The 26018-nt window shown below is 38.9% G+C and overlaps 1 protein-coding gene across 2 annotated transcripts in view; it reads left to right on the plus strand.

The window, feature by feature from the left end:
- Positions 1-18809, plus strand: part of LOC123762078 (CYFIP-related Rac1 interactor B) — a 47199-nt gene extending 28390 nt beyond the window's left edge. For both annotated transcript variants that reach the window (XM_045748358.2, XM_069335884.1), the window contains exons 2-10: positions 3900-4000; positions 4615-4736; positions 10333-10435; positions 11168-11304; positions 11852-12055; positions 12781-12860; positions 13920-14046; positions 15358-15428; positions 16468-18809. In XM_045748358.2, the coding sequence (XP_045604314.1) occupies positions 3910-4000; positions 4615-4736; positions 10333-10435; positions 11168-11304; positions 11852-12055; positions 12781-12860; positions 13920-14046; positions 15358-15428; positions 16468-16534 (1002 nt within the window). In that variant the 5' untranslated portion in view covers positions 3900-3909 and the 3' untranslated portion in view covers positions 16535-18809. The remainder of the gene's footprint in view (positions 1-3899; positions 4001-4614; positions 4737-10332; positions 10436-11167; positions 11305-11851; positions 12056-12780; positions 12861-13919; positions 14047-15357; positions 15429-16467) is intronic.
- The last annotated feature ends 7209 nt before the right edge of the window (positions 18810-26018 follow it).

Raw genomic sequence — 26018 nt, forward strand, 5'->3', positions numbered from 1 at the left:
CCATACCCCAGATCACTCACCCTGCAAAGATGGGGTGAGACTAGCACTAAGACATTCTCTCTAATAGATATAGACGGATTGGTTAGGTTAGGTTAGATTAGGTAAAGCTATGGTTAGGAGGGATGGTCAGCTCACACACCATGCTGCATGTTCCTGCGTGGGGAAGGTTAGGATAGGATAGGATAGGATAGGATAAGATAGGATAGGAGGGATGATCAGCTGACACACCATGCTGAGTGTCTCTGCGTGGGGAAGGCTGCCTTGTTGCTGGGGTGTGTCTTTATGGAACCTTGAGTGTGTTGGCGTCAGCAGCGCTGAGCACGGGTGATGCAGGCCAGGGGGCTGAGTTATGATGGCAGGCCAGGGCTGAGTTATGATGGCAGGCCAGGGCTGAGTTATGATGGCAGGCCAGGGCTGAGTTATGATGGCAGGCCAGGGCTGAGTTATGATGGCAGGCCAGGGCTGAGTTATGATGGCAGGCCAGAGCTGAGTTATGATGGCAGGCCAGGGCTGAGTTATGATGGCAGGCCAGGGCTGAGTTATGATGGCAGGCCAGGGCTGAGTTATGATGGCAGGCCAGGGCTGAGTTATGATGGCAGGCCAGGGCAGGCCAACTGTTCATTTTGTTTCTGCCATTACTGGGGATCGAACCCGGAACCTAGGATGGACCCTAGGGGTCCAGAGCGTTGTCCATTTAGCTATCAGGTCCCTATGTATGTAGTGGTGGGGGGTGTCGTGGGGGGGGGGGAAGGGGTGTCATCTTGGCGCGCTCCACCCCCCCCCCCCCCCCCACACTACCACCACCACCTCCCACACCACCACCACCACCTCCCCCCCACACTACCACCACCACCAACCCCCACCAGGTCTCTGGGTCTGTGGACCTCACAACATAACATTTCCTGTGTAAACCCTCTAACTTGTCAACGCCTTGGCAACACTGTTTTGTTTAATCACCAGAATCTTTACTTACACAACCTAGTGTGTGTGTGTGTGTACTCACCTAGTTGTGCTTGCGGGGGTTGAGCTTTGGCTCTTTGGTCCCGCCTCTCAACTGTCAATCAACTGGTGTACAGGTTCCTGAGCCTATTGGGCTCTATCATATTTACACTTGAAGCTGTGTATGGAGTCAGCCTCCACCACATCATTTCCTAGTGCATTCCATTTGTCTACTACTCTGACACTGAAAAAATTCTTTCTAACGTCCCTGTGGCTCATTTGGGTACTCAGTTTCCACTGTGTCCCCTTGTTCGTGTCCCGCCAGTGTTAAACAGTTTATCTTAATTCTACCCTGTCAATTCCTCTGAGAATTTTGTAGGTAGTGATCGTGTCTCCCCTTACTCTTCTGTATTCACCTAGTTGTGTTTGCGTGGGTTGAGCTCTGTCCCTTTGGAACTCTAGTGCTCTTTATAATTAAGAATATTAGAGTAAACTGATCATAGTAAGATTTATATCAGCAGGTGGTATAAACTTGAATCAAATTCATAATGCTTTATTCACGAGCTGTAATATATATTATTGCTTCGTTTTAAATGTATCAACTAACTCTTGGGATATATTTGGCGGGTTAGTGGATGAAATAGTGGCGGAGAGCTCACCTCTCTCATCTAACAAGTTACGCCTAATATATACGGGGCCTGACGGCTGAGTGCACAGCGCTCGGGATTCGTAGTCCAAAGGTTCCGGGTTTGATCCCCGGCGGAGGCGGAAACAAATGGGTACAGTTTCTTTCACCCCTGATGCTCCTGTTCACCTAGCAGTAAATAGGTACCTGGGAGTTAGACAGCTGATACAGGCTGCTTCCTGGGGGATGTGTAACAACAAGGAGGCCTTGTCGAGAACCGGGCTGCGGGGACGCTAAACCCCGAAATCATCTCAAGATAACCTCAAGATATTGAAGTATTATATCCTTACTGGCTAGATAAGGTTGCTAGTCACCTCTATGGTTTACGGGCTTTTCATGCCCGTGCCACCTCTTGGGTGGCATAATCTTTATCAATCAATCACCTCTATGTTGTAACGTCTCTGCCTTGCTCGCCAGTTGTCATGTGAGATGTTCTCTCGTCTGAACCCATAATAATGGTGTGTCAACCACTGTCTGGATCTTATCTTGAGGTTATCTTGAGATGGTTTCGGGGCTTTTTTTAGTGTCCCCGCGGCCCGGTCCTCGACCAGGCCTCCACCCCCAGGAAGCAGCCCGTGACAGCTGACTAACACCCAGGTACCTATTTTACTGCTAGGTAACAGGGGCATAGGGTGAAAGAAACTCTGCCCATTGTTTCTCGCCGGCGCCTGGGATCGAACCCAGGACCACAGGATCACAAGTCCAGTGCGCTGTCCGCTCGGCCGACCGGCTCCCTGGATTAAGGCAATTAAGCTCCAGTTTAATTGTTAGTCATACGTGATGTTAGTTACTTAAATTAAGAGTGGCAGCCTTAGTGTATACGACTGATTATGAGGTGAAAAGTGAAGGTTCTTGGAGTTGTTGTTTCAGATTTAGCTACTCAGGACGAAGTGTCCATGTAGCACGGGCTATGGTGAGCCCGTAAGGTGCTTGGAGTGTGAAGCCTAGTTATATATACTGGCCCCTCTCTCTCTCTCTCAAGATAGATGGCAGCGCTGCTCGTTACAATGGCACTTCCGGGAGCCATTAGCGAGCCGAGTGTGGCAGAGCACTGTGGAGAAAGTACCACCCGTGCTTAGGGAATTGTATTTGGCTGTGAGGCGGAGATCAGATATATTTTGAATGTGTTTCTTGAGTTGGAAGTTAGGGAGAGTAATTTGGCAGTAGGTTGCCATCTATAGTATAGGGAGGTGTCCCCCCCCCCACCTCCGTGGCAGTATTGAGCTTTGCAACATTTTGCGTTGAGAAGCCTAGTGATGGGATGTACCCTGTCCAGCACCTGGACAGCTGTGGAGGTGACCTGAGTGGAGACGTGGAGGGTGACCTAACCAACCACTCTGCCCCAGGGGGTTCACGTGGAGGGTGACCTCCAATAGCTTCAAGGGTTGGCGGGCTAATCCCTTTACCGAGGCGTTAACAGCTTCAGGTCTGTTAATCCCACGGCAACAGGAGGGATCAAGGGACAAAAACCCGGGACAAAGTTAATTGGGATACTGTGGGCTCTCACACCAGTGCCTGGGGCCAGATTCACGAAGCAGTTACGCAAGTACTTACAAACCTGTACATCTTTTTTAAATTTTGGCGGCTTTGTTTACAAATGATTAAAGAGTTAATGAACTCCAAAGCACCAGGAGGCTGTTTACAACAATAACAACAGTTGATTGGGAAGTTTTTAAGCTTGTAAACTGTTTAATAAATATAACCAAAGCCGTCAAAGATTGAGCTAAGATGTACACGTTCGTAAGTACTTACGTAACTGCTGCGTGAATCTGGTCCCAGATGTCTGGCAACCCCGTTCTCGCCAACGTTCCCAACGCCAAGAAACTGTCCTACTAAAGTGCCTCATCCTAACCTACCAGAGGACCCATAAACAGAAAACGGGACATTACGTCAAATTCGCCAGCCGCTACCATTATCTAGAACGACAGTTTTGGGGTGAATGTGGAGGCAGATGTGGAATATATATATAACCTGTTGACTGTTGCAGGTGTAGAATGTATAACCTTTTGACTGTTGCAGGTGTAGAATATATAACCTTTTGACTGTTGCAGGTGTAGAATATATAACCTTTTGACTGTTGCAGGTGTAGAATATATAACCTGTTGGCTGTTGCAGGTGTAGAATATATAATCTGTTGACTGTTGCAGGTGTAGAATATATAATCTGTTGACTGTTGCAGGTGTAGAATATATAACCTGTTGACTGTTGCAGGTGTAGAATATATAACCTGTTGACTGTTGCAGGTGTAGAATATATAACCTGTTGACTGTTGCAGGTGATGTAGAATGGGTAACCTTTTGAGGCTACTAGCGCGAGACGACGCGGGAAACAGCTGCTGCTCCCACCAGAAGTACGATGTCTTCCTTGACTTCGAGAGTGAGTACAGCCCTCGTATTGTGACGTAGATGTCTTGACACTTGTTCTAGATGTCTTGACACTTGTTCTAGATGTCTTGGCACTTGTAGATATCTAGACACTTGTTGTAGATGCCTGAGACATTCGTTGAAGATTCCTGAACACTTGTAGGAGTGTTGTAGGTTAGATACGTTGGCACTTATTGTAGATGTCTGGACACTTGTTGTAGATGTCTGGACACTTGTTGTAGATGTCTGGACACTGGTTGTTGATGTCTTTGCACCTGTTGGCTATTACTGTAGTTGTGTTGACAGTGTACACAGAGTTCCAGGTGTGTAGGGTTGTTTGCAGGTATGTGCGGGGGGTTGTTGATAGTGTTGCAGATGTGTGATGGGGTGTTGACAATGTTGCAGGTGTGTGTAGGGGTGGGTGTTGGCAGTGTTGCAGGTGTATGTAGGGGGTGTTGACAGTGTTACAGGTGTGTGTAGGAGGGTGTTGACAGTGTTACAGGTATGTGTAACGGGGTGAGATAGGTGGAGAGTGCTACAGGTGTGTGTAAGGAGGTGCGCCAGATGGAGAGTGTTGCAGGTGTATGTGTGTGTGCAGCAGGTGTTGACAGGTGGACCACCTTACAGATGCGTGTCCCAGCGAGGAGGAGCGGGAGCTGTACGAGGACGTGGGCGAGGTGTTGCGGGGGTCCCAGGCGGTGATCCACGACCTGCAGCAGTACAAGGGAGCAGCCAAGGAGATCAGAGAGGTAACGACCCATTCTCAGCTGTGGGTGGTGGTGCTGGGGCCCAGGAAATACCACCCTACAGCACATCACACCAGAATTATTCGCTTGTTGACCCGTGTTTAAATTTTAAATTTTGTCCCAAGGGGAATGTAAAGCCTATTCTTAAAGCAGTATTTTTACATTTTTTCTGAATCTAAACTAATCTAATTTGTAGCTAATTATTCGTATTATTTTTGTTCTATATATATGTAAGTCGAAGAATAATATAACATGTTTTAATTATTGATGCTTCTAATTATGAATTCGTTTCCCTTTGCTTTATTTTTAACATTTATTTTCATGGGATTCCTACTACTTATGTCGTTCAGATCTGTGTGTACTTACTATTTGTCTGTAGGATCGAGCTGCTAGCTCTTGGACCCCACCTTTCTAATTGTCGGTTGTTTAATGTACTAACTCCAGACCTAAGCTAGGTGAATAGAGGCATCAAGTGAAAGAAACTGTCCATCTGTGTCTGTGTGTACTTACTTAATTGTACTCACCTAGTTGTTGTGCCTGCAGGGTCGAGTATTTGCTCTTAGTCATCAATCTGCTCGTATCATCAATTTAATGTAGTGACTCTTTACTCGTTTTCTTATCGTATTTACATTTAAAAACTGTGTACGTATCGAATTGTCTTCGACAACTTCTTCTTCTAGTCCGTTCCACTTAGCTCTTTCTCACAACCCTGTGACTCCTCCGTGTTTCCAGTTTACAATTATGTCCTCTCGTTCTTTTATTCCTTAATTATAACATTGCTTCAATATATACTTTGTCAATCCCCCTTTAGTATCTTGTAAGTCGTTATCATGTCTGCCTTATTCCTTCTTTCCTCCAGTCACGTCCGGTTCCCTTAGTCTTCATAGCTCTGTCCCCTTAGCTCAGGATTTTGTTTTATTGTTGCCGCCTCCGGCGGCTAGTTTATTGTGCACTCATTACTCATCCTGTGAGCGGCAGCGCAAAAAAGGATTACAGAGGACACAAAAGATCTTTATCAAACCTCAACAGAGATGAGGTCCAGCTCGTTTTTTATTCAATAAAATTTGTTCACATTTTGCAACAAATACAACTCTGGCGGAGATACTATGAAATATATTAACACAGCTAAAGGAGTCGCGTGTTTACATTAATTCTGGGTAATATACAGCTCGGGAAGGAATGTGTGGTGGTGGAAGAGGGAGGTCCAGCGTGGGTGTGCGCCACAGTACAGGAGGGGACAGGCTGTGGAGAGCACAGAGCGGTTAGGCTCCAGCCATCATAAAATACCAATGGTAGTAACAGTGATGGTCCCCCAGAGATGCTCTTGGGAAGGCGGGGGAGGATCATGTGAGGTGCTGTGTTGTGTGACCTTTTGAGAGAGAGGTGGTGGGTGGAGGAAAGGATGGATTGTAGAAAGGGGAGGGGATGTAGAGGGTTGGAAAGGGGATGTAGAGGGTAGGAAATGGGATGTAGGGAATTAAAGGGAATGTAGGAAGAAGGAAGGGGATTTAGGAGTAAGATTTAAATCTTGAAGACCAACTGGGAATATACAGCTAAGTGACGCGTGTGGACAGACCATGCCTGGACCAGGTCTACAGACCTGGACCACACGGGGCCAGACCTGGACCTGGCCACACGCCTGGACCATACGCAGCCAGACCTGGACCTGGTAAGAGAATGTGACGACTGACGAGGCTTTCAATATAACTATTTGATCACAAAGTTTCTTTAAGAATAAACTCAAACTAGCTTATAAAGTTCTTTATAAAATGATGCTATATTAATGAACTAGAGAACGATTAGTATGAATGTTGTAAGGACATGTAATATTAATACTTTTTTAGTTTTCTCTCAAGAAGCAAAGTTTAAAGACACCCCCGAGTTTTTAAAGAAAAGTCATATGTAATCTATTTTGCCATTATCTGTTTGGGAGGTAGTGGTAGTTCTGGGGGGAGGGGGTGGTAGTAGTCGTGGTGATGGTAGTAGTGGTGATGGTGGTAGTCGTGGTGATGGTGGTAGTCGTGGTTGTCGTGCCGATCAGTGTGGCTTGGGTAGGTCAAGCTACAGGTCTATAGATCAATAGGTTATACCAATTTGTTGAGAATATTATACATATATATGTACTGACTCGGGTGACCAGACAGCGGTCACTGCGACACTGTGGAGGTTCAATCATCCCTGTGAATTATCGCGGAATTATTTGCAAATTTAAAATTTTCCCTCAATATACAGCAGTTTTAAAATTTGTATATGCTATTAGAGACAGTGTAACTCCTTTAAACAAATTGAACCCTATAAACGGATGTATTTTGTTAACATTTCACCCTCTCACAATTGATATGTAATTGGTATAGGATATAATTAGTGCAGATGCCTGTTTAAGGTGAACACTTCTAGCGTGACGTTTGGCAACCCAAGGGGCGTGTGGCAGGTCCGCTCGCTGATTGGTCGATGGGGATGATGACGTGTTGGAGAGATGGTCGGTGATTGGTTAGAGTCCAGGACCACATTTCCTTATATGGGCACAAAATGCACGTGCGTGGGATATACAAATGTCTGCAAAATTTTCGCTAGTTTGGCATAATTTTCCATTTTCCTCGTATGAAAGCTATCAAGCTATTAGTCAGCATTTAAAGAGGTATTATGTTAAATTGTTATTGTTCCTCGTTGGCTTGTGTTATAGTACTAAAACTCCCCTTAGTGACTATAGGGCCAGCCTGAGTGTACAAACTCTTCATCTGTTTACACTGAGTTTGCTGAAACTGGAAACCGCAATTGCTTCCATGTTCTGCCAAATAACACGGAAGACAATATCAAATAAACAATAGCATATAAAAAGCCAAAAAATGGGCGAGAGGTCTTTTTTTTATGTGGGAGAGTTAGAGGAAGGAAGCCATGGGTGGCGTCGTGAGCAGTGGCTGAAGACCCAGCTGGCGGCGCCGGCCTGGTCAATAGCCTTTGTTCCTTAGCGGCAGCAGTCGTCAGGCGCACATTATAGGGGCCGGACCTTAAACTCTTCCCCCGTCCGCCACCTTACTTATTACCGCCACACTTATAGCTTATGTAACCCGGGCTGACCTCATAACTCTCTACACTACACTTTTCTGCCCTCTACTCTTTCCATGCTCCCTCATACTCTTTCCATGCTCCCTCTCATACTCTTTCCATGCTCCCTCTCACTTTCCATGCGCCTTCCCCCACTTTACATGCTCCCTCCCCCACTCTTTCTATGCTCCTCCCACTCTTTCCATGCTCCCTCCCCCACTCTTTCTATGCTCCTCCCACTCTTTTCATGCTCCCTCCCCCACTCTTTCCATGCTCACTCCCCCACTCTTTCCATGCTCCCTTCCCCACTTTCCATGCTCCCTTCCCCACTTTACATGCTCCCTCCCCCACTTTACATGCTCCCTCCCCCACTTTACATGCTCCCTCCCCCACTTTCCATGCTCCCTCCCCACTTTCCATGCTCCCTCCCCCACTTTCCATGCTCCCTCCCCCACTTTCCATGCTCCCCCCCCCCATTTTCCATGCTCCCTCCCCCACTTTCCATGCTCCACTCCCCTCTCTCGTCGATGAATTCTCAAACATTCTCACCGTGTACTCACCTACATGTACAAACCTAGATGAGCTTGCAGGGTCGAGCATCTTATCTATGCCTTTCGGCCATTCAGTAGGCCAATGCAATGACCTTTCACTCGTTTTTCTTATCATTTTCCTTACAACTCATTTTTTTTAATTAGCATCGACATCCTCATCTAATCCACGCCAGAAGGTTGCATAGTATCACTGATGTCTTTCTCAATATACAAAGTGAAATCTGGTCTGGCCCTACTGGTTTGTTTTCTTTGATATTTTTCCAGGTGCTTATTTTGCCTTGTGAATTAGTACTATAGTTTCAATAATGGTTCCCCGCTTCTGTTGCCTCTTTACCAGCCATCCACTCCAGCTGGCTCTACCTTAAGCCTCTTGAGATTTGTTGAACTCCTCACAGGCCTTCATATTATTTTCTTGGGCAAGCAACTAGTTTCCTTGGTGTGGATTTATTTCTTATTTGGATGTTGACCTCTGACCTTAGCCTCTTATCTCATTTTCATACATCCTCACTGCTTCAATCCTGACTCCTAATGTAATTATTTCTGGCTCTTCTTAGTACTTCGTGTTTGGATCAGGACTCTGTTATCTGAATTCTTCCAAGACCTATCATTTCTGTTTTTGGCCTCCTTGAATTGTGTTGAAACATTCGTCATTCTTGCTTGTTTCCACTACTTTCTTATTGTCAACTTCTTTCATGTGGACTTATTTACCTGAGGGGCACTAACACACTTGTGGCCTCAAAGAGAACAGGATTCTGGCTGCTTGTCAAAGGTCCCACCATTTTCCTTGTTGATTTTTTCCAGCTGGATTTTAAAATTTAACAGTTTTGGCATTTATGGCTAAGGCATGTTGGCAGTTCCATAGGGTTTATAACCGTGTGGGTGCAAAATCATCTCTTTTCAGTCCTACATTGTGGCTTGATGAGCTTGAAACTGTTGCTCCTTATTTGTGCTATGCTCCTTGTTATAATATTTTTTTTTTGTAGTAAAATTCGTCCACATCAGCTCTGGACCTCCCAAATGTGCTATGTACTCTCATTATTTCTTTTGCCATCCATCACTTGAGCTCGTCATCCCAATGGACTTCCTGAAGAAATTCTCTTACCTTTCTACAGTCCAATATACAGTATAGAATAGTTATATGCTGCTTCAGAGGTACATATCCATAGTGGGCATGTAATTTACGTGTGTGTAATTACTCAAGTGTAGTTTAAAGTATGAGAGCTACGCTCGTGGTGTCCCATCTTCCCAGTACTGTACTCTTTGTCATATAACGCTTTGAAACTACTGACGGTCTTGGCCTCTTCCACCTTCTCACCTAACTTGTTCCAACCGCCTACCACTCTGTTTGAAAAAGTTAATTTTCTTATATTTCTTCAGCATCTGTGTTTAGTTATTTTAAATTTATGACCTCTTGTTCTTGAAGTTCCGGGTCTCAGGAAATCTTCCCTATCAATTTTATCAATTCCTGTTACTATTTTGTACGTAGTGATCATATCATCTCTTTTCCTTCTGTCTTCTAGTTTTGGCATACAGTATTTAATGTCTCTACCTTCTCCTCGTAACTCTTGTCCTTCAGTTCTGGGAGCCACTTAGTAGCATGGCTTTACATCTTTTCCAATTTGTTGATGTGCTTCTTTAGATATGGGTACCATACAACTGCTGCATATTCCAGCTTTGGTCTAACAAAAGTTGTGAACAATTTCTTTAATATTTCGCCATCCATGTATTTAAAAGCAGTTCTGAAGTTAGAAAGTGTAGCATAGACCCCTTGCACAATGTTCTTAATGTAATTCTCAGGTGATAGTTTTCTATCTAGAACTACCCTTAGATCTCTTTCTTTATCAGACTTCTTTAAAGATTCCTCACATAATTTATAGGTTGTGTGGGGGTCTATGTTCTATTCCACATTCCATAACATGGCATTTATTTACGTTTGTGTGTTTGTGTGTGTGTGTGTGTGTTAACATGTGCTTCCTTAAAGATAATGTGCTATGCCGTTGCAGGCCATCAGTGACCCCGGAGATGACTACCAGAGACGAGCGTGGGAGATGGTCACGCCACTTGTTCAGAAACTTAAGCTATTCTACCTCTTCTCCAGTGATATAGGTCAGCTATATTGGCCATCCAATCTGATTAAAAAATTTGTATAACATTATCAAGTTGATTATCTATTAAGTTCTTCATTAATTAAATAATTGAAGCTGCCAAAAATGGTTATATATCATTTATGATCATGCACAAAATCCAACAGATATGATTTAATGACACACAATACAGTACTGTATATTAAATCCCTTGATCTGGTTGTGATGATATACAGTAAAATTAGTCTGTGTAAATCATTCAGTCTGCACATCAACATACATTATTTGGAGATTCCTTACTTGGAATCTTTTTTGATGCAATTTGTACACCTGCAGATGCATATTCTTTGTTTTAATTTTCCATTTGTGCATGCCAGTAGCCTGTATATTCATCTTGATGTTTGGAGTTTGAAATTACAAATACTGTATTATTTAATGACTTGTTTTGTTCGATTCTTTATATAACTTGCTTAGTTATCTGATCAAATTATTAGTTTTTTTTATGGGAAAACAGAGGTATTTTATATATCAGATTAGCTTCTGTATACATAAATCAAATCTGGATTTTTCAATTATTAAATCTATCGATGTACAGTGCTTTTCACTGATCATGTAATGGTACATAACCGTTGATGCTGTTGGATATATGTACTGTATATTGTATTAAGTAAAGTTATGTTGATTTATTAATGGAGTTATTAGACACAAAACAGGCAGCAAGAGTTACTTTGTCAATGAAGAAATTTATTTACAGAAATGATCGTTCCACGCATTCTAGCAGAGTTATGTGGGCCGGAAATATCTCCAACACAGCATTTAGAAACACAGCAAGCTCTTGTTAAACAATTTGCTGAAATACTTGAATTTACACTGAAATTTGATGAACTTAAGGTAATGCATGAGTTCTTAATAAATTGAAGCACTTCTAAATGTATTTATTGATTGCCAATACCATTTTTTTTATTTTTACATTCCTAATACCAGTACACAATACTTGGCAGTTGCATATGTGATTAGTGGTATGTGGAATTCCTGTACACGTACATGTTATGTGTAGTATGCAGAAGTCTTGGGAATAATTTAAATAGCTGCTATACTGTAGAATTTATGATATGGCTGCTATATCATACAGGGCACCTGTGGAAATGAAGTTTCATAGTTATATATTCAAAATGTATTGTATAACATATATACCGGTATAGTGTGTGTGTGTGTGTGTATATATTGTATAACATATATACCAGTATAACATTATATATATATATATATATATATATATATATATATATATATATATATATATATATATATATATATATATATATATATATATATATATATATATATATATAAAATTATATATATATATATATATAATGTATGTATAGTGTGTTAGAATATTAGAGTTTGTTTCTTACTGCTATATCTTTGCCTCTAGATGACAACCCCAGCCATACAGAATGACTTCAGTTACTACCGTCGTACCGTCATGCGCCTCAAGATTGAACACAACGGTGTGGAGGCTGTTGAAGACGATGTAACAATAGACCATCAACTGGCAAACAAGATGAGTCTTTTTTATGCCAATTCCACACCAATGCTCAAAATCCTCAGTGAAGCAACTTCTAAATTTGTTACTGAGGTAAATTTTGTTTAAATTTGTCTTGCTTTCTTGAAGGAAATAATTTAAGGCATTGTTGCTTTTAATGTTTTTGATGCCTATTTATAAAGAGCAAGGAGTTTTGTAACCATTTAGTGCATAAATTTAATACATTCATTAGTATAGTAGACAACTTGAAATTGATTAACATGGCGTAACTGATAAGTTCAATAAAGGTACAGTCTTGCAAAGCCACCTAAATGCATAGCATATTAGCCTTATGAAATATAAATTAATTGTAACATACAGTGACACTTAAAAAATCTGGAGTATATTGTTCTGGACAAGATCTAAATTTATGCTATATGTAAATATAGCATAAAATTTATGTAAATATACTGTACCTCCATGGGAGGTACAGTATCTGGATATGGGGATGTTTTCCAATTTTTGGCCATGGCCCTGGCTTACCTAGCCAGGGGTCTATGGGTTCATGGCTATGGCTCCACCCAGGTCACTGCCACTTAGATCATTGGTAGCTGTGTCAGCAACTAACATCACCTTCCCTCAATCCTCAACCACCATTATAATTATCCTTACTTGCCAGCCTCTCCTGATTATCACGAATCTGTCCAATGGGTCATCAGTGAGATTGTCTTGGGAGGAGTTTCCAAGTTTCTTGCTGTGAAAGGAGCTCTTCATATTCACTCAAAGCCTGAATTTTTCAAGGTCACTCATTAATTGCATTTTGCCTTTTCCTCACACAGCACAAGGAGATCCCTTTAGAAAATACAACAGAAACCTTGGGTACTATGGCTAAAGTCTGCCAAAGAATGTTAGAAAATCCGTAAGTATTTCTCAATTCAAACTACTGTACTTTTCATTATATATCTCCAGGAGAATTACTTATTATAACCAGCTGACAAAACATGATCGAGTGACATTTAATCAATGTAACATTTAACCAATGTCGGATCAATGTTTTCAATGTTGATTCATTGTTACACTTATGTCATTTTCCCAGATTTGCGCTGGGGAGAGGGGAAGGTGAAGCCCTTTGTTGTATGCTTAAATAGTTTGAACAGTGAAGTAATTACTTCAAATTCAAGTAAAAGAATAATTCAAGTTAGAGTGGAAAATTAAAATGTTGTTTGCACATCATGTACTCTTGCTGGAGGACTTTATACTGGACTGGACTAAGTCCAGACTTAGTGCAATTATACTTATGGATAAAAAATTTAGTTTTAGTTCATTTATTGTGCATCCCATACCCATCTTGTGGGCGGTAGTGGAAAGGGTTACATAGGCACATAATTTACTCACAAAAAGATACGTGAATTCAGAGACAATTCTATAAATGTCAGTTTTCCCCCATACCTTGCCCGAAACGCTATGCGTATTAGTGGCTTTAGGTATTGTATGTACTAGTTCTATCTATTAATCCATCATTATGTTTGTAACTCTGCATCTGTGTATGTACTTTTCCTGAATAAAATATTATTATTATTATTATTATTATTATTATTATAACAAATGTTTAAGAGATGTGTAAATACAGTATTTCTTTCAAAATGATCTGCTACCAGAAATCGTAGCCAAATATCCCCAGTTTGCTAACTGCAGGTAGTAATTGAGTGATTATAACCTATCCACCGCTGCCCAATGGATGGGGGGGCAGTTTGCAGGATAAACATATCAATTGTGACACTAGCTCTCCACATATGTTATGTATAAGAAGCTATAAATATAGGATGTAATTTTCTAGTACTGTATTCAATTGCATAAGGTGAAGTAGTATTAGAAATTCCTTTTTATGAGAAAGTGAAATGTTAAATTACTGTATATGGTTTGCTTTAAGGAAATTCAAACCATTATTATCAAAGACCTTATTTAATTTGTGTTTCAGAGACTTAATAGCCAGGTTCCGGCGTGAGGAGACGCAGCTTTTCATCTTGCGGGTCATGGTTGCACTCATTATTCTTTATGACCATGTTCACCCGGTGGGTGCGTTTGTCAAGGCTTCCAACGTTGATGTAAGTTTATTGTAATTGATCCTTTGTATAAACATCTTATAAATAATATTTTATTATTATTAGTAGTAGTACTGTAGTAATGGAAATGTCTTCTTACAGGCATAATAACAGGATAAAACCCACACTTGTGTATATGTGAAATATATGTAAGGAATTTATACCAAGTCTTTCGCACTCTCCTGAGTGCTTTATCAAGGTCTGAATGTGTGATTAGGACAAGACTTGCATCTCAATGTCTAATCATGATTACATTGAGGTGTAAGTCTCGTCCTAATCACACACTCAGACCTTGATAAAGCACTCAGGAGAGTGTGAAAGACCTTACATAAATTTCCCAAAAACCCACAAGTGTGGGTTTTTATCCCATTAATATTACTAATATTATTGTTATTATTACTGATATTACTATTACTGTATTGTTATTATTACTTTTATTATTATTATTATTATTATTATTATTATTATTACTGTATTATTATTATTATTATATAGTGGATAATTTAGGGATAGGTTTTCTATAGATCTTCTATTATTAAAGCATCTAGATAACAATATAGATATTGTTCCTAATGGAAGTAAGATCTTGATAGAATGGAACATGTTTTGGACTACGAAGAATTCAATTCCATCCAGGTTTTTATATTATTCACTATTTATTGTCTTTTTTATATTCTTTCTGTGGATTTTAGAACACATCTTTGTGTTTATTTTCATACATAACTTTTACATAAACAATGTATCTCTTTAATGCATAATAAATAAGGTAAGTGGAAAACATAATATAGAGAAACTAAGGAAGATTATGAAATATATTTTGGCCTTTCAGAAGAGCAGCATTGTTCCTTGATGCCCCTGTGCAAACATAATGCAGATAATTGCATGCAGTACCATACAATACTTACACTCAGGAACACAAAGAAGGCCAATTAGAGTAGTGCTAACTACTGTGGGAACTCTGTACTTGTCATCAGCCACCAAGTGGCAATCAGGTCTCCACTACATAGTCAGAGGAACCAGAAAGACCACATGTAAAGCTCACCACACACAAGCATACCACTTATTTGTAAAAGTCGAAACCAATTGTATCAGAGAGGAATACTCAGAAAGGAACTTTTCTTATTCTCTCAAAACCTGAAATTTGCATATTAACATAAAAAGAATAATGGGGTCTCTTAAAATACAAGATTTTGAGGTACATAATGTAGTGCATCTGTAGCACTTAACATGTTATGAATCAAGAGGACTAACTCTAATTTTGGGTAATAAATTTGTTTTGCCATATACACCATTAATAATATATTCCTGTTACAGGTGAAAGGATGTGTGAAAGTGTTGAAAGATCAGCCTGCATCAAGTTCAGAAAACCTTCTTAATGCTCTCAGGTGATTATGTCTTTAAGAATTCAGAAATGAATAATAAAGTATGGCATATATTATATATTTATATAAAGTGCAGGAGTCTTGATTATCCAGACTAATAATAATATTAATTTATTCATAATACACACACGTATACATAAAAACATAATACAGAGGTATATTTTAAGGTACAAGGCTTGCATAATAAATAAAACCACTAATGCATAAAGCATTTTGGGCCAAACTTGGAATAATTCTGTTAAAATTTTGTATAGGTATAATGGGGTAAACTTTATACTAAATGAGAATTAAGCTAACATATGAGATATGCAAAAAATTTAGAAATGATAAACAATATAAAGATGACACTTAATGATGATGGCATAAACTACTACAATACATTATAGAATCTAGTTTTCAACACTTCAGACACATAATATTGTATTGGTGGCTATATGAATCCTAGTGGACTGGGATGCTTTCAAGTGAGTATGCACTTTTATTCAATTAAAGTTTTTCTTGAAAACTACTGTACAGTACATGTACTGTACTTGTAGTATATGTAAAAGAAGCAAATTTTAACACAAATAGAAACTTCATCAACTCTCAAATGGTGTAGCTATTTAAATGTATTGCATCAAGGTCTGCGTGTTTAAAAATAATTAATAAATGAAATGGAGAAAACATTACAAATGGCTATTGGAGCAGTGTAGAGGTTAATAAATATTGTTATGGCTCTGTAAGACTAGCATTAATTGTCCAAATGTACAATGAGTAAAAAATACAAGCAATCTATCTGGGTAGACTAAGAACATGTCCCTCTACATTCAACCCAGACCTGGTCGATCACACTTGCCAACTAGGGTCCCTTGATTATCCTGTGACAACCCTCAAAACATCTATGATATGATTTAACCAAACAGTATTGTATTTTCATTTGTACTGTAATATTCTCTTCAAACTTTTAGTCTTTAAACCCAGTTTTATGTTGTTTAATTGATGTTTTGAATCTGATTATTTTGACACTTTGATGAAACAGAGTGACACCTTGTCATATTTGCAGGTACACAACGAAGCACCTGAACGATGACAACACTCCTAAGCAGATTAAAATGTTACTGTCAGTATAACAGTTAATTTTATATTGTAACTAGAAATTAAAGCAAAAGTATTATAAACATTTTCTAATGTGATGTTTTCTCTCATTATAATTTTAGCCCCAGGATTATCTGAGCCATTGCTGGCAACTTTGGTCAATTTTTACAAATTGTTTCTTTTTTTTATTGCTCAGATCACACATTTTCTTTTAAACTTCTGGACTATTATTGTACATTTTTGGAACTACTGGTATTGTTGTACGGTATATCATTTGGACACATTTAATTTGCAACAGTGGCACATGAGATTAATTATCATTATTATTGTTTTAATTCAAATTTCTCTTTAATTAAAACTAAATTTAGTATATTGTTGAGAGATATATTTTTAACTTTCTGATTAACAACAAAAGTTGTTAATAATAAAATAATGAAACAGTGATGAATCTTAATTGATTAATTTGTTTATTTTTCATAAATGTACAGGCATTTTACAATAAATCTAAAGCTTCAAGTACATAAGATGCAACTGTGTGGTTAATATTGGTCTGATTTTGTTATCCTATGTATCAATTGCCACACAAAAATAAATATAAAATACAACAGATCAAATTTACTGTAGTAGCAGAAGTATGTTGTGAATGAGGAGCAATATCTTTGTGGCCAGTGAAATGTTAATAACTCGGTTGATGTGATTTGATCCTCTGGTTTACTTTAGTATATAATTTATTATTCACATTTACTGAATAGCATCTAACTCATATATGAAAAAGTTGAGGGCTTTTGAAAGTTTATTTAAATTAATAGATGTCATTATTCCCCAGTTTCCCACTTTCATGGGGTGGGGAGAGTTAACATTAGTTGTTTATTTAGATATATAAGATGCAAAATATTTTGTTGGTTGTAATTTGTCTTGTTACATTTACATGTTGATATAACATATGTTTGAGGTGCAATAGAGGGTCAGCTCATATCTGCTAGTTCCGCTGTTGGGTTATCATCTGCTCAGTTGTTAGTTTAAGATTATAAATTAGCTACCTAAGGTAGTCGTGTATATAATAAAGCACACTTATGTTTATACACTTCGTGAAGATAAAGTTCTTGTACATCATTACCTCTACAAGATTAATGGTAAAGATATTCCACTTAAAGAGGAATTAATATTGTATATGGTTCCCATTTTAGTTGGGACATGCCTTGTGTCATGTGCATGTACAATTCAAACTAACAATGGTAGAGATGTTCGTTGGTGGCACGCTGTGCCAGTTTCTTAGTGATCTGCAACATTGTGTGTGACTTTTCCATATTTTTAATTTTATACCAGCTTACCAATCAAAGGCCAATAGACCACCTCAGATGCCAAACAGACATCACAAATTGCCCACTGAAGTACAAATACTGTCAACATAGTCAGAAAATTATATAGTAGTAGGGGAAATTAGGAAATGATGTGGGAAAATCAGTGGATAGGTTAATTATCTGTTCTGCCACAAAGAAAATAATTATGTTATTCTGGTAATTGATTGTAGTTTTTTGGCTCATGTTAGAGAGTAAACCTAAAGTTTTGGTATTTTCTATAATATTTAATATGTTTTCTAAACATAGTTTCTAATTTATTAATACAAATATTTTTATGCCACTATTTTGTAGGTGGCCACATAGTCTTTTAAAGATGAGGTCCAGGTCATGTGACCCCAGAGGGAAGGTCCAGGTCATGTGACCCCAGAGGGTAGGTCCTAGTCATGTGACCCCAGAGGGTAGGTCCTGGTCACGTGATCCCAGAGGGTAGGTCCTGGTCACGTGACCCCAGAGGGTAGGTCCTGGTCACGTGACCCCAGAGGGTAGGTCCTGGTCACGTGACCCCAGAGGGTAGGTCCTGGTCACGTGACCCCAGAGGGTAGGTCCTGGTCATGTGACCCCAGAGGGTAGGTCCTGGTCACGTGACCCCAGAGGGTAGGTCCTGGTCACGTGACCCCAAAGGGTAAGGCCTGGTCACGTGACCCCAGAGGGTAGGTCCTGGTCATGTGAACTAAAGGGAGGCATGGGAAACACAAGTGCATTTGCATGCTAATCACGAAGACTTGATTGGTGATACATCAGCAAATATAGAAAATATGAAACTCAGATCTTTATTACCAAAAAAATTATTATTGCCAAAATATTAAAATAATACTTATCATAGATTGGGTAAATATGATGTAGTGTATGTCCTACCATCTACTTATCCTATGAGAAGTTAAAAAATGAACTGCAAAAAAATGTATGTACATTCTGTCTTGTAATGTAAAGAATATTACTTTAAGTATTCTTCGTAGCTTTCATTTATTTTAAATCCTATTTTAAAGCTTTTTCTGTGAACTAAATGAATTTATTTTGTGTCAAGAATGGGGGTAGAGTTATTTGGGAAGGATGGGTACTAGTAAGTGTCATGTATGCATGTGCAAATGTACTGTCTCTTGTGTTTCTGAGATTGAGCTGCAGCTCCTTGGCCCTGACTGTTTCATGTGTTTGTGTAATGTGTCCCCAACCGCTTGGTTTAAATTTAGTTTTACTGCTGAACTGTTCAATACTTTTTTCCTAGTGTGTTCCACTCCTCAACTATCTTCCATTGTCTCTTCACTGGTGTATTTTGTTGGTGTATACATGTATGATTTTTACTGCATTTGTGGGAATTAAGCATGAATTCTTGGACTCGGTCTCTTAACCATTAATCCAGTGTGATGTAGTCCTGACCCAGTGTCTGATCATACATGTATTTGGTCTTATATATGGAGTTTGTCTTCATCCCTTCCTCTCCTAGTGTGTTTCACTCTTTCACTACTCTCATGTAGAGTACTTTCTTATAGCTGACCATTTTGTGTTTAGTTTTCAGTTATAGTCCCTTTCATCCTAGTCAAGACCCACCAAACAGCCTCTCACTATCCACCATATGACTTAGTCCCTTTAACTTTTGAACCAGCCTGGTGGTGGCAAACTTCTGAATCTTTCTAAATATCTATATAAGCTGAAGTGTAAAGTGTGGGCGTCATGCTGGTGCTTCATATTCCAATATCGATCATTTAAACAAGTTATATTATATAGTGGGACCTTGCTTGATCAAATTATGGTACTTATCTGTCAGTGAGTATGGGGGAAGTGAACTCTAGCTCTTTATGCCTTGTTACTTGCTACACCATTTATAGCTGGTGTGCTAATTACCCCTCTCAACATTAACATTTTCATTGTTATTTTTTTTTATGTTGTGGATGGAAATTGTTTCAACAACCTCTTCTGTCAATGCAGTCCACTTGCTGACCACTTGTACAAGGGAACAAGAACTTCCTTACATCTCTCCAGCTCAACAGGGTGTCCAGCTTCCACTGATGTTCCCTTGTCCTACCTCCTAATAATTTAAATAGGCTTCCTTTATCCACTTTTCTATGCTCCTCAGGATCTTGTATGTAGTGTTCTTGTCCCCCTCCATCTTTTCTATCCTTTAAGATTGTAAGGGCGAGTTTCCTCAATCTGTCATCATAGCTAATCCTTATCAATTCCAGTACTAATCTAGTTGCAGACCTCTGAACTTTCTCAAGTTTCTTTTTGTGCTTCACAAGGTATGTGTTCCGTGTTGGTGCTGCATACTCAAGTAATGGTCTCACATAAGCAGTGTGTATGGACTTGAAAGCCCCCTTGTTTAGACTCTTAAATGATGTACTTATGTTTACTAACTTCCCATAGGCAGCAAATGTTATCCTGTTCACATAAGCTTTTGGTGTTAGTTTTAGGATTATTTCTATTCCCAAGTCCTTTTCTCTTTTTGTTTCTTGTAAATATCATCCCCTGAAGTTTTGAAAGTGCAGCGCCCTACAGTCTTCTTTAGTTTTTACCTTCCTTGTTAACTTTTAATTATCTGCAAGCATAGACATAAATTAGAAAGATCAATGGTCTTGGGACTGGGCCTTGTGGAACACCACTTTCCACTCCTCTTCAGCCTGGCTTAAACATTCTGACTATGACCTTTTGTTTCCTGTCCATCAGGTACTCCCCATACCCAATCCAGTGCCTTTCCTGTTATTCCCACTTGTCTTTCCATCTTGTATATTAGTCTCTTGTGAAGAACTATATCTAAGCTTTCTGGCAGTATAGGAAGATACAGTCTACCCATTCTTTCTTCGCTTGTCTTATTTTGGTGACCCTGTCATAGAATTCAATCAAGTTTGTAAAGCATGATTTTTCCTCTCTGAAGCTGTTGTGCCTGTTATAAAATTTACTTACCCAGCTATTATACAATCCTTTTACTGATGACTTTTTTGTTACTATCTTATACGGAATGCATATTAATGACACTGGACTACAGTTTAGTGCTTCATGTCTGTCCTCATTCTTGAATATTGGAACTACATTCACTTTTTTCTATAGTGTATTTCCAGTAGCTCTCCTCTTTAGTGTAATGTTGGACACTTTTCCCTCTGTATTTCTCTTAACATCCTCTCTTTCCTCCTTACTAATGTCCTGGTCAATGAACACCAGGCTGTATTTTCTCCATTTATCTTTTCTTCTCTGCCACTATATACTTGACCGGATACTTCTTTGGAAGATAACTTTCACTTGGTTGGCCAGAAGGAATTGGCTAACATACAAATTTTTGGTGAATAAGAATGTGATATCTGCTCCACCAAGCTGTCTTGGCAGACTGGCCCACCTCACCAAAAAAATGCACATTTTCATGTTCTGTTATTGGTTGGCACGACCTCTTGTTATTCAATGATCCTTATTAATTTTGCTATCTGTATGTTGAAAAGATGTCTATCAGCTGGTTTAACCAAGAACGGAAAGAGAGCAGATATCTTGACATGGAAGAAAAGCTAGTGAGCAAACTTGTGAAGTTCCAAGTGAAAGAGTAAAATGATGGCAATGGTTACAGTTGAAAAAAGCTTAAGAAATGTATCACACAATGAAAAAATAAAATCATGAGTTAAATGAGGCTTCTTATAAATGGTTTCATGTAACAACATAGTGTGGTAGTTTTGTAGTGTTTGTTTTGTATTACCTGAATTTACTTGAGGACCACTCTCTTCCTAGTAGCCTCGATGGGAACAGGAGCTCGTGGCTTGACAAAGTTTCTCCCTTTCCAATACTGTTCCTCAAGATTTTTTCTATCTGTACTGTATTTTAAATTAATTAGAAGTACATAATGTCTTGGTATTTACAACTTAGGTTGGTAGGCAGTTCCATGGGTTTATAACCCTGTGGGTGCAAAAGCATCTATTTTTCTGTTCTACATTGTGGCTTGCTGAGCTTGAAGTAAGCCACAATGTAGTACAGTACTGTAGTTCTGATGGCTTGTAGTACAAGCCATCCTGTAGTATAGTACTGTACTACTAAAGACTTGATCTTTCATCATTATTAGTTGTTGAAACTAGACTGATCATGTTGTTGATCATGAAGTGTAAATTTTAAAGATTTAATTTGTTCTTGAATGGATCAGCCCCCACAATCATTCTGTTCAATGCTCTACCTGCCATTAAATCTTTTAGATTCAGCCATTATTAGCTTACAATTAGTTAAAATTAAACAGCCATACCGACTGCAGTTTTAAGTTCTCTGTGCCAAACCACTTCACTTGTTGTGTATTGCTATGTGAACATTACATAAATAGCATTTTCAAAAATGTGCTCAGAAGCCTTCAATATCAACATAGTACTAGTACTTGATTTACATCTGTACTCAGTTTAGTAGCCATAAACTTCAACAAATGGTTTTCCATTTTCATATACTGAAGGCTGTTCTAGTACTTATTCCATATTCTTTTGCCGTGCCGACAGTAAGTATCCATTCACACTTTTCAACTACTGTACAGTACAATGGAATATAGTACTACAAACAAATTTTATTGATAGTGCAGTACAATATTATTTACTTCATCTTACTCTTACGTAGCTCATTACTACTGCTCTTGGTTTACTAAAAGTTAATGTAATTCACTGTGCAGTGCAACTTCTCAAGTCCGAACCTCTTTATAATGAAACTTCCAGAAAGCGTACAAAGTTTCTTATCAGATTGCCTCCAAACTCCAAATTTGATCCACATTCATGTTAGTCTTTGCCATTAAATATGAATCAACTCCATTAAGTAATTCCATCTACTGTAATTGTATTGTTTTACTATTTTCTTCTCGTAGTTTTAGTAGTAAACATTATTTTACAATTTTGCTATATTTTTGATTAATTGAAATTATACTATACGTAGTATAAATACTGTAGCACAATACATTTAGTATGCATGATACCTCCACACCATGCGATCTCTTCCTCTGTGGAACCTTGGCATTGGCTTTTGTTGTGGCTTAAATTTTTATGTACTGTACTGGTATTTTCTTTTGATATTTAATTATCCACAAGACAAAAATATAACTGCCAACAAGAGTAGTCTAGCTAGAATAGTTAGGAGAAAGAAGAGGTACTGTACCTGAACATGGGTGAAAAGGCCAAATTGTTGGAGAAAATTTATCATGTTTTAGAAGTGAGGATTTTGTGCAAATAAGTTTGATATTGGCACTTAGACAATATCCAACAAAGAAAATAAATATAGGGAGGATACACAGAGAAATCACAATAGTGTGATACATCAAATAAACAAATCCACAAGGGCCGTGATGAGGGTTCGAACCTACATCCGGGATGATCCCAGACATTGACTTAATCGACTGCGCCACGGCATGGTAAAAGAATTGCTACTGGAAGTGCTACTGTCCTCATACGGTTCTCGCAGCCTCTCTGAGACACAACGAGGTTGCAATTCTGTTACCATGTGATGGCGCAGTCGAATTAAGGCGCATCTAGGATCATCCTGGACGTAGGTTCGAACCCTTATCATGACCCTTGTGGATTTGTTCATTAGGGAGGATAGTTTGGCTAACATAGACTGAAAGAAAATTATGGAGGATCTTCATTAATTCAAGTGAAAAAGAAAGTGTGTATATATATATATTAATGTTATAAAACAATCATTGGTTATATTGTATAATATTTTGCATGGTTAAATGTGCACAAAGGTGTGTTCAGTTATGAACAGTAAGGAGTAAAATTCACATGGGTGATAGTGTTGGAACACATACCATTGGGCCCACAGTGCATGGGCCACATCAGGGTAAAAGAGATCTCTTATTTTGCCAGGTAAATGCTATACTATACATGTATAGTCATACTGGTTTAGCAACTTTCCCCTAATAATTATAATGTCATATAAATATTGCAATTCTAAACATTATTTGTTTTGACAATAATCAAGATTTTATAACTACCATACTGTATTTTAATATTTTTATGTTTATCTCTATAATCTAGATAGGCTAATGCCTTGTAGTTGTGCATATTCAGCAACTTCTGGATCATTCAGATAGTTCTCTGAAATCTCAGCAATGTTATTCAGATCAGATCCCATCCTAACTAACCAGTGGCCTGAAAAACGAGTAACCAAATAAAGATCATACTATATGTAGTATTGTACTGTGTATGAGAAAATCAGTACTATATGTACTGTGTACTGTACATATGCATGTACTGTGTATGTACAAATACAGTACAATAGTTTTGTTTGGGTATATGGTAATATCTATTTCTGTAGTCTACATCCTTGGTTCACAATCCAGGGACCCGGATTCACTTCCTGTGTGCGAAAAAATTTTTTTGCACATTTCCTTTCACCTGATAGGTCTTTTCATATTGCAGTAAAATTGGTATCTGAGAGATATTCAATTATTGTGGGTTTCATCCTGTCAATAGTACAGGCTTCCTGTCCCTGACAACAGGGAAAATAATTATATGCACTGGCATGTAGTGTTGGATATTTTGACCACCACTGGAATCCTCTTCAGCAAAGAGAAAGCTAGTCAAATAGTTAATCAAGTCTGGGTCAGTGGATAATTAAGTAACATGACCTGTTTTCCAACCTTATTAATACAATACAGTATAGAGTACTTTGTTTGATGTCTTAGTGATGGTATCAAGGCACCATTGTCTCTATATCATGTTAAAGATGGGTTCACATCATAAATTATCTGCCTAAACAAATGTATTGTATCTGGAAACTACATTTTGCATGCTGGTAATGTACGCTCAATCTATTAGGACTACTTCACAAGCCAGGGAAATTTCAACCTGAACTGATTTTGGTGTCAGCATGTCAGTAAGTTCCTGGCTGACTATTCTCACAGGAACCTTGGTGAAGAAGTGTCAGAGGCAATTGTTTCATCATTTATCAAACTGTGACATCATTGTTTCTGATGTCACAGAGGAACACACAAAAAAGAAGGGTCTAATGACCTTGTAGACTTCCATCAGGCATATGTTGTTGATACTTGTGTGATAAAGTACTTGTTAGTGCAAGCATGGGGGGCACTTTCTAATGCACACTTAGGAACACTTGCTGGTGCTGGCTTAGGGACACTTACTAGTGCAGATTTGGTGTTACTTCAAATGCAAGGTCAATCTTTGTTTAAGTGATTAGGTCTTATAGTTGTGAAACCGCTAGCTGATGCAGCTGGAATAGACTAAGCTGCTTTATAAGCCATATTTAGTGTCACGAGACATTTTAGCACATTTCCTTATGTCTCCTGACATAAGGAACATGAGGAACTGACATAGCCGACATACGGGGCCTGACAGCTTAGTGGACAGCACTTCAAATTCCTGAGGTTCCGGGTTCAATTCCCAGTGGAGTCGGAAACAAATGGGCATAGTTTCTTTCACCCTGCTGTCATTGTTCACCTAGCAGTAAATAGGTACCTGGGAGTTTGACAGCTACTATGGGCTGTTTCCAGGGAATGTGTAACAAAAAGGAGGCCTGGTCGAGGACTGGGCCACAGGGACACTAAGTCCCGAAATCATCTCAAGATAACCTCATGCTTCTATTCACCAGCAGTAAATCAGTAAATAGGTACCAGGAAATTAGGTAGTTGTTGTAGGTTGCAACCTAAGAAAGGTGCCTACGGGCCTACGAGGACCTCAATAAGCCTAAAAGGCTTCCTGTCCCTGACAATGGAAAACTTTCTATGGGGAAGGGAGGGAACTATCAGGAGAAAGAGCCAAATCATTATGACTATATAGCATTTGGAAGAGATAAGGATTTAGGATGGAACGGCTGGGAAGGAATGGTGCCCAACCACTTGGACGGTCGGGTGTTGAACGCCGACCTACATGAAGTGAGACCGTCGCTCTACTGTCCAGCCCAAGTGGTTGGTAGGACAAGTGATCATTATCGGCAAAAGCTTGGCATACAGTTTTCTTCAGTGAGAATTATAGTTTAATATTTAATACATTTTTAAGCATAATACAAGGTCTCTTCATTTAAAAGTAAATGTTGTCATTTTTTTAATTTTTCTAGTACAGATACTCTTCTAATATTTTTTAGTTTTGACATGACGTATATAAAAATATTTTAAGTACTGTGCTAGGGTAAAATTTATTCTACACAAATACACCACATTGAATATATGAAAATAGCATTACTGTACTATACTAAATTTTAAAGTTGCCTA

This window comes from Procambarus clarkii, chromosome 34 (genome assembly GCF_040958095.1).
Source record: "Procambarus clarkii isolate CNS0578487 chromosome 34, FALCON_Pclarkii_2.0, whole genome shotgun sequence".
Lineage (NCBI taxonomy): Eukaryota > Metazoa > Arthropoda > Malacostraca > Decapoda > Cambaridae > Procambarus > Procambarus clarkii.